This window comes from Myotis davidii, unplaced genomic scaffold (assembly GCF_000327345.1).
Source record: "Myotis davidii unplaced genomic scaffold, ASM32734v1 scaffold72, whole genome shotgun sequence".
Taxonomy (NCBI): domain Eukaryota; kingdom Metazoa; phylum Chordata; class Mammalia; order Chiroptera; family Vespertilionidae; genus Myotis; species Myotis davidii.
In genome coordinates, this window is record NW_006284618.1 from 2,882,956 (window position 1) to 2,892,428 (window position 9,473).

Below are 9,473 nucleotides of genomic sequence, written 5' to 3' on the forward strand. Positions count from 1 at the left end.
GGCGAATGCTCGTATTCTGCCGTGTTGGCAAAAGCCCAGTCCTGAAATGTTGGCTTTTGTAACCAGATGAAAGCGGGTGCCTCTGACACAGAACTGAAAGCAATGCTATCGAAAGAGGAAAACGGACATTGCGTGTGCTCTCAGAAGACGGCAGGGATGCAAACGTGCTCTGGTGCTTGGACTATTATTGGAAACATTCATTGAGCCGTTTTCCCTCTCCTATGTACACACATTTCACATGTAACAACTCTGTAAGCATCAGTGCATACATACGTGGTTCTCTCTCCTGAAGAGTGTGCCCTTTTTAAATGTATAAGCTGTGATTAAGAGTGTCTGGGGTGGGTGGGTTGGCGTATGAAGAACTCCAGACATATGAACAACGTGCAAAGCCATAACAGTCCAAGGAGACAGGGAGGTGACTTTGGGTTTCAAATGCGTATCTTTAGACCCTGAATGGCTGCCCGCATGACTGCTGCTCCTGTGCAGGTATGCACCGGGGGGACCCCACAAGAGGAGTGCGTGGACTTCTGGGGTGTCCCTGGATGCCTGGGTCACACACTCCCTCACACTTCGATCTGCTCATCCATAAGTTCTTGGGCCTTTTACTAAGGCCAGACTGTTGTTGCCATTCGGTTCTGAGCACAGCAAATGTGCAAGGATGGTACAGTCATAAATTGGCCCAGGTCTTGTCCCAGTGAATAGTAAGCATGGCCTTAATGACAACAAAAAATGGGTCCTTCTTGCAAAACTGCGGAATAGTGCATTGCCTAGCGGAACCCTGCCCTCCCCTGGGAAAGCACATCTCTCCAACCCGGTCAGCTTCTCCCCACTTCAGCCTAGGGAATCGGCTGCCACTGTCGTCCCCACCAGAGTTGAGCATTTGTTCCGACACAAATGCAAACTGAACCTAACCCTTCCAGACAACGCAGCCACCCTCCCTCCCACCTCTCGGTGGTGCGGTTTGTGTTCCTTTATGCAACGTTGTGAGTTATGCTCTCACCTGGCTGCACGGCTAGCTGCCCGGTGTGTCGACTTCTAAGTGCCCCAGAGAGTTAAATCCCTGTGCATGGTGTTCTGGTGGAGCAAGTTTGTGCACGCACACACAAGCACACATGCGCACGCGCACACACACATATACCCCTTGCAACTTCTTTAGCACTGAGGGCGACAACCTTAGACCATCCAGGGGGGAGGCCCACAGAGGAAGAGCTGGATGTTGGGCTGCATCCCAGTGCTGGGTGGCATCCCTGGGCTGTAGACCCGAGCCCTCACCAAACCTGGCTTCCACATGTGCGGTTTCCTCTGAAAAAGAATGAAGACAAAAGCTTTATTTTAGCATGAGCCATCCGAGACATTCGGGCCACACGCAGAGTGGAGAAGGCCTGGGAAAGCACCAGGGGCCACGGTGCCACATTTGAGCCCCTGCCCAGGAGGTGCACACCAGCGTTCCCGGAAGTCATGGAGCCACAAAGGTGGGTCTGTGTGCCCCACGCACGAAGCCATGTGCAGAAGTGGCCTCAACCTTCCTGCAATGCCTGGGGCCGCTGCCCACGTTCCTGCCCCATCTTCATTTCTTCTCATGACTACTTAGAAAGGGGCTGTGTCAGGTAGCAACCCCTCCTTCTCGCCTTTTACATTTGTGATGTCTGGAACAAGTTAGGAGAGGCCTTCTAACAAGGAGGCTGGGCCAGGATGGGCCCCTGGGGCGGCAGGAGTAAGAGCAGGATGAGGGGTCAGAGGCAAAACCCCAGGGTCTCAGGTTTTAGAAACTCCACAGGTTTCTAATCCAGGAGAGAACGAGAGGGTTTGTGGGCCTTTTGTTTCGGTTTCTCAGCCTAACTTCTAAGTCAGCCGACAGTCCCCCAAGTAGAGCGCCGTGGACAGGCAACTGCCCGGTGATGGGGCGGTGTCCTGGTAGGGACAGCCACCACAACCAAAGCCTCACTGCATTTAGGAGAGTGCGGTTATGGCGCCGTGTCTATAGTGACCTGCACTGAGGAAAGGTGACGAAGTATAGGAATAGGTGGATAACCAAAGCCATGAACCGGCTTCATGTCACGGCACCAGAATGAGCAGAGGAAGGACCAGGGGGCGCTGGCAGCCTGGTGTTTTGATGTGGGCCCCCGGCCCAGCAGGCACGAACACGTCAGAACATCATTAAGAGCTGCGGAAACACAACGCCTGTCGGTACCACATGCAAACGGACGCAGACATATGGATCAGGAATCAACATTCTGATTTCTGTCAAAACAGAGCCCGAGGAACAGGCCCTGGTGTGTTTGTGTTGGGAGTGCCGACTGAGATCAACTGTGGGGAAACAGCTGCTGGCATGGGAGACAGCACCTTCGCGGTCGGAGGAGCCGCCTGGAGCCGAGGCCCCTGCGGGTGGCGAGCACCACGGAAGGCCCGGCCCTCGGCCTCTCTGGGGTTCCAGAAACCACATGAAACAAGTCAGCCAGGTCCCCACCGGGTGGGCCGGCTGACGACCAAGTGGGCGAGGGCCCAATTCCACAGACACACACTTGGCCAGGTGAGACCCTTTAGCCTGGACCTTTGCTTTCTGCCCCCAAGCACCGCCCCTACTTCCTGTGTCCCAGACGCCCCCAAATAACCCACACAAATAGGTGTCATCGGCTCCTGGCACAATGGAGAATGGGCTACAACAGCCTTCCCACATCATCGGGGAAACTGAAGCCAAACATTTCCAAACCAAACAGAAACAAATGAGAACCCAAACCCTGTGGGGCCAGGGCCTTTTATCCCCAAAGCTCTGATTGGGGGGGATGTCAAAAATAAATGGCCTCTCCCAGACCCAGCTTAGCTTCCTCCCTCACAGCGCTCCTCGGGGCCCTTCACATATCGGCAAGTCTCAACCCCTGCCCGGCCTGCTCGGTGTGCGATGTCCCCTCTCCCCAGCACCCACAGAGGAGAGCCCGGTGGGGCTCACGCATGCTGGGTTGGGCCCTCCGTTCCAGGGGGAGCCACGCTCATGCTGTGCCCCGTCCAGGGCTCCCCCTGTTCTGGCTGCAGCTGCCTTGTCAACACGTAATAAAAGCAGCAGCTGCCTTTATGGAGCGGGTCGCAGGTGAGGACCTGCCCGGCTCTTGAATGCAGAGTTGGTGGGGTTTATGTGTCAACCTGACGGGCAGTGGCTGTCCAGACATTTGCCAAACAGGATTCTGGGTGTCTGTGAGGTTGTCTGGACTAGACTGACATCTGAGTCAGCCGACTGAGTAAGCAGATTCTCCTCCCGATGGGGTGGGCCTCACCCCAATCAGCTGAGCCTCCAGGCGACTCAGGTTCACTCCCGTGTGGGAGCCGTTTCTATGAAACTGTGTTCCTGGGGCTGCAAAAACTTTTTCCATTAATAGTCACTTTATAGAAAGTGACTACATGAGCATCATGGCCTGTTTCCTGGCGTTTCCTCCCAGTTACCTGGGAATCAGAGACTCACGGCTTAACCTCAGCCGTGGCTGGTGATTCCAGGGCCACAGTGTACCCCCTCGGTGCTGCCCACCTCTCCCCTGGGGCCTGGGGACACTGGATAGTGGTGTCCTCTGGCCTTGACCGCTCCTCCGCCCAGCATCCCCCTCCCCGGGGATCAAGGGTGCCTGTCCTCCATTCCCATGGCCCCGCATAAGCCCCCAGCCCTGGTTTTCTGGAAGACCATTGCTGTGAGGGGCCGCCAAGGGGTCAGGGTGGGCGCAGTCATTGCCAGAGGTGGGTATGGGGCGGGTGCTCACGGTGCAGGGACTGAAGCCGGCGCTGAGTGCGTTCCCCGCCTTCCAACCATCGGAGCACATAGGATCCCACCGAGTCCATGTCAGCCCAGGGCTTACCAGGTCAGGGCCACGCCCTCCAGGTAATGGCCAGAAGGGTGTGTAGAAGCCAGGGCAGCTGGGTCCCTCCTGCAGAGAAGGCGACTGATCTCATCTCTGTACTGTGAATATACGTGGACTGCACAGTCCCCCGCCAGTGTGGGCGCAGAATCCAACTGCCCAGGCTGCAGGCTTCTGCCTGACCCCCCCCCCCCCCCCTACATGTCAGTAAAACAATGGAGGGCGGGAAGGGGTTTGGGCCCAGAAAAGGGCAAGTGTAGTACTATGAGGGGAACAAACAGACACACCTGTGGGGGCCCAGAGCTCCGTACCATCCCAGGTGACCTCAGGGACCCCACTCAGGAAGGTTATTTCTCTTGTTCCAATTCTCTTTTCAACCCCCCCCCCCCCACACACACACACATCGCACACACGTCACACAGACGCACTTTGCCTGCTCCCCACCGGTGCCTGTCCGTTTCCTGTCTGGGTTGCAGGCAGCAGCTCTCACAGTCCCACGAGGGGGTGTCCAGCTGTCTTTCTGACACTGACCTCTCTAATAATGGCCCCATGGTTGTGCCACTAAAAAGACCCATTATTGCTCCAATCAAGATGGCTGCATTTCCCATCACCAGGCAGCTGCTGTGAGAGACTGGGCTAGACCACAGAGCAGTGAGGGGGAGGGGAAGCCTCCATTTCCGCCTGTGACTCTGCAAATCTCCCAGGGCCGTTAGAGGAAAGCCTTTGCTGTACCTAAAGCAGGACGATTCTAAACAAAGAGCAGGAGTAAATCGCCCCAAGCCCAACGGGAACGGGAAAGCCTTCGTCCACAGTGTCTCGGAGGCTGAGCACCGTGTCCGGTTTTGACTCCCAGGTGGACACACGCCCAGAAGAAGGCCCTGCCCCTCACACTCACAGACTTTACAAGAATGTTCTAGAAGCACCGTTCACAAGAGCAAACCCAAGTGTCCGTCAGAGGAAAGCCCACGACATGCAGACACAAGGCAGGTGGGTCTGGGCGCAGTGACAGCAAGTGCAGGAAGCATGGCCAGAAGACACGCACAGCACCTTGTCTCTCCGTAAAGACTGGAGAGACAATACAAACTATACCTTCAGAAACACCCGTGTCTGCAACAGAGCTCGACAAGGCGCTGCCCCGGGCCTGGGACAGCAGTGACCTCTCAGGGGAGGGCAGCGATGGGCCAGGGTCCTGTGGTTGGAAGTCACTGCGTCCACAGAGTTAAAAAGAACAGATCTCCGAGTGGCCACTCCCAACCCGTGGCGGCCTGAGCCAGGATCAGGACGAGGGCAGTTCTGTGCACCGACACGGCAAAGGCGGAGGAAACTCGGTGACAAGGTCTGGCGAGGGGGAGGCACAGGAGCTGGAGTGGCCTCTCAGGCCGGCAGGGACCCCTCAAGCCAGCTAATTCTGAAAAGCAAACGCAGTGTCTCCCCCGTGGCCCCACACAGTGGGACACCACACAGCCCGCCACCTGCCATCAGACAAGCATGCGACGGACCTCAGCTCTGAAGGCCTCATTTCCACGCGGGCTGGTGCCCGGGGGGAGCTTTGCAGGGTGCCCGGCAGGGTCCTGTCAGTGTCTGGCATCTGGGGCTCCCCTGTCCCTGATCTCCAGACAGGCAGGCAGTGACTGGGGACGGCTCTCCCCTGAGCTCAGCCGGCGCCCCATAAACGACCTCAAAGAGCAAGCTGTTCACTCTCAGGTGAAACTCCTGTGAGTAAACACACATTTTGTTCCTTTTTAAAAAAACAATATAGGCGATGAAGACGGAAGTGTTGTTGGGTTATGGTGGAGACCATGGGAGGTATTTTCAGGTTCCTACTCCCTGCAAACGCGGTACTCACTAACTGGACGTGTTGTGGACGACAGCAGCTTACCCCTGGATTTCAAGTGACACCAGAGCCCCCTCTCTGGGACTTGGGGTGCCTGCAGGAGCAATCGCCAGGGGCCTAGAGGAGGGGCTGCTCTTGGCGTTCAGGGCCTGCCCACCAGGAGCTGTAAATCTGGGTCCGCTGACACGCAATCCCCTCATCTCAGCTTCCTGCCCGTGCTAGGCAGACGGCCCACCCCACCACCCCTGGTGCAATGGGGACCAGGCATGCCCGCTAGCCAGAGCGCTGCCCCTGCCTCCCAGGGTGTGGTGACATGGGGTCATGGAGGACGCTCCAGGCAGGACGGGCCGACCACAGAGCAGGACGTGGTCCAGCCAAGCAGAGGGGGTTTTGTTTTTAAAAAGGAGTCCTTCACAGTGCGGGTGAGAGAGGACAAAGAAGGGGAACAACGACGGGCAAAACAGGTGCTTCCGCCAAAACTGTGCCCCAAATGCAAAGAGTCGGGCTGGTCACGGGAGGCCAGGAGTGATGCCCACAGGACAGAAGCCACCGCCACCATGGAGCCTTTCCAGGGACCCTGGGCAGTATGTTTCCATACAGGTGTGTGCCCCTGTGATGTGTGGTGTCCGCTGCTCCCCCCACGGGTGACATCTGAGGCCAGGAGGTGACTGTGGACTGTCCTTGCCAGGCACTGGTGGTCAGCACTTTCCTGATCGCTCTGAGAGGCACCTGAGCTCCGTGTGGGTTTGAGCGCCCTCGTGTGGCTCTCAGGGTGTCTCCAGGCCCAGGCAGGACCAGGCAGGTCTCGCTCTGTTCCGGAGGAAGAATGTCAAACTCTTGCTTGCTCTAGAGCAGTGGTTCTCAACCTTCCTAATGCCGCGACCCTTTAATACAGTTCCTCATGTGGTGGTGACCCCCAATTTCATTGTTACACATTGAACATTATTAAAGCATAGTGATTAATCACAAAAACAATATGTAATTATATATGTGTTTTCTGATGGTCTTAGGCAACCCCTGTGAAAGGGTCATTCGACCCCCAAAGGGGTTGTGACCCACAGGTTGAGAACAGCTGCTCTAGAGGGACCTTGCTAGCCCGAGGCTGTGCTGAGCACCCTGGGGGACCAGATATTGCCTGGGCTGGGGCCCCCTATCGGGCTCACCGCCTGCCTCTTTAGGGGACATACACGCGGATGTTCTATCTGAGACACGAAGGAAACGTCACGGACCCTTTCTGAATAAGCAGGTGGCAGGCTCAGCTCTTCCTCCTCCCGGGCCGGCTCTGCCTCTGCCTCTGCTTCGGCTCAGTGATCGCTCCCCTTTCTACAAGGACAATGACGGTGCCCACTGTGTGGCACAGGGGCTCTTTGATAGTCACTGTTGGCACCTTACAGACTCGGGAACCAGACCTGGCTCTCCCGGCACCAGAGCCTTGCCTCGCCCGCCTCCCTCCTCGCCTGTCCTCCTCCCTCCCAGGGCTCCCCCTTGCACTGCCCCCTGGCCTGGGGCAGGGAGCAGAGGTGACTGGGGCCAGGTGGCTGGGATGCATCTGGGACACACAGGAAGCCCGCTGAGCTGGGAGTCGGGGTTGGAGAGAAGGATGGCTCCACAAGATAACGTAGGAAGCTTTCTCTTTTTTAAGATTCTGGGGGCAGCAAAATGGGGGGGCAGGGCGAGCTAAGATCCAGTGGGGGCTGGAGCAGATGTCGGGGGGGCTTTCACAAGCTCTTCCCTGCAGAGCAGAGATGAGGCCATACTCATAGCTCAGGGACAGCCCCTGGCATGTCCATAGGGGGCTCAGGGAGGCCTTGGCTGGCCTGGGGTGTGTCCTGGGTCTGGGCTGAGGAGGCCCACATGGGGTCAGCTCATGAAGGAGACAGTGAGGATCCCCCACGTGGACACCCTCTGGGAATCAGACCTGGTCCAGGGGTGGTAATGGGGAGTGAGCCACCTCCACCTGGCCCCACCCACCCATATAGACACAGAGGAGTGTCACAGCAAACTGACCCACATTTAAAAGAGGCCGCACTGACTGAGCAGGATCAGATAAGGTGGAATCCTGCGGCCAGATGGAGGTCAGCGCCCCCTCAAGGGCCCCCAGCAGGCGGGAGGGAAGCGCTGTCCCCATGGACGTATGGCAGTGCCTTACCTGCTCGCCACCTCGGCGTCTGGCTCCCTCCTCACCTTCCCAGGTGCCCTGAGTGTGAAGGGCAGAGTTCTGGACAGGGCAGCTTCAACTACACTCGGGTCCCTGTGCCCTCAGGCCTTGGGCGGGCGGCAACCAGCACCCAGGCCTCCATGGGGTCTGGGCTGCGCTGCTGGAGGTCGCCACCAGGGTCTCCGAGGAGGTCAGAGCCCTGTCCGGGGACCCGCCGTGTCGTCCACCTGCCGTCGTCATGCTCAGTCCCACCAGGCTCCCAGCCGAGGCTCAGGGCGGCCTCAGCCTTCATATCTCCGGTGGTCAGGAGGCCGTGGGGGTTGGCATGGAGCAGCGTGGCAGCCGCGGCCCCATCTGTGCCCACGGGGCATCAGCGTCAAACAAGGGAGGGCATCGTGACGTGTCCATCAGTAAGTGCTTGGGACCCCAGTGAGCGAGTCGCAACGTCAGCGTAGCCCAGGTGCGGCAGCCCAGGGAGACCGCCCTCAGGACGTCCGGAACGCGGGTCACCATCGCGGCCACAGCCTGATTCTGTCATTTCGTGGGGCGCCTGCGTTTTTCTGAGAATCCTCCTCAGAGACCCTGTACCAGCTACTGCGGGAACCAGGAGGGGTGGGCTGCAGGCTCGGGGACTCATGTCCCTGGAACTGGGACTGGGGGGCTGCACCCCGAGGAGGGACCCCAGGGTCCAGTAGCCAAGGCCAAGCTCTTGCAGAGGAGCCCAGTCAGGAAACTGTTTTTGCTCCGGCTCGTCAGGGTGGACAGCGTCCGCTCAGAGCAGCTCAAGCCCCCCTCTCTGCCGCTTCCTCGACAGGAGGGGGTCCGCACAGGCCAGAGGCTCCTGGGTCCGCGGGAATGATGCAGGCGGTCTCCATTGGCCACCCCGGCACCCGCTGCCGTCTAGTCCAGCTGGAGGGACGGGGTCCGGCTCCTCTGGGGGCTGGAAGAACAGAGACGAGGGCACGTCAGGGCGGTGGCTCAGCGACAGGCGGCAGCTGCAGGATGAGGCCCCGGGGAAAGGGCCGCCACCCTCCCGTGGAAGGTCCTCTCGGCACCCTGTGAAGGGCGGGGCCTCGGACACACACAGACGTGTCCTCTCATCTTGTCTCGGGAGGAGGCGGTGGTCAGCCTCCACGTGTGGCCCAGGCGTGAAAGCCGCAGTGATGGCCCACAGCTTAGCACGATCAGGGTGCGTCCGGGAGGCTGGCCACTCTGGCCGGGTCTCCAGCGGGACCCAGGCTCGTACCCGATCCCACAGGAGAAGGACAAAGACCGTGACAGTGCGCTGTCAGCGCTCGTGCCCCAGACACAGGAAACACAGTTGCAAGGCTTTTGAGGCGCACGCAGCCCTTCACTGTGTTGGGGGGAGTCCTTGCCCCCCTTCCTTGTCAAGAAAGGCAAGCGCCCTGAGCCCTCTGACGACCACATCCTCTCTGAATCTTGGCCCTGCCCGGGGCTGAGGGTCCTGGGCTGCCGGGCACCTCCTGGGCGGGCCGGAGGCAGATGGGACCCTCGCCCGGTAACTAGGCAATGACATACTCACCACGCCAGGGTGCCCGGGCGCACTATGACCACAGAATGAAAGCTAAGGAGAAAAATAAGAACAAAAATAGAAACTGAAAAGGAGGGGAGGGCAGAGACA

General features: G+C 58.7%; 1 protein-coding gene across 7 annotated transcripts in view; it reads right to left on the minus strand.

Annotated features, from left to right (window-relative positions):
- JAKMIP3 (Janus kinase and microtubule interacting protein 3) overlaps positions 1-9,473 on the minus strand; it is a 37,431-nt gene that overhangs the window by 901 nt on the left and 27,057 nt on the right. For 4 of the 7 annotated variants that reach the window (XM_006754927.2, XM_015572805.1, XM_006754920.2 and 1 more), the window contains 3 exons: positions 9,375-9,416; positions 7,823-8,771; positions 1-1,302 (listed from right to left, as the gene is read on the minus strand). The exon at positions 1-1,302 is cut by the window's left edge and continues 901 nt beyond it. In XM_006754927.2, coding sequence (XP_006754990.2) covers positions 8,604-8,771; positions 9,375-9,416 — 210 coding nt within the window. In that variant the 3' untranslated portion in view covers positions 1-1,302; positions 7,823-8,603. Of the gene's footprint in view, positions 1,303-7,822; positions 8,772-9,374; positions 9,448-9,473 lie in introns of those variants that run through there. The other 3 variants (XM_006754922.2, XM_006754923.2, XM_015572804.1) reach the window with 3 other exon arrangements.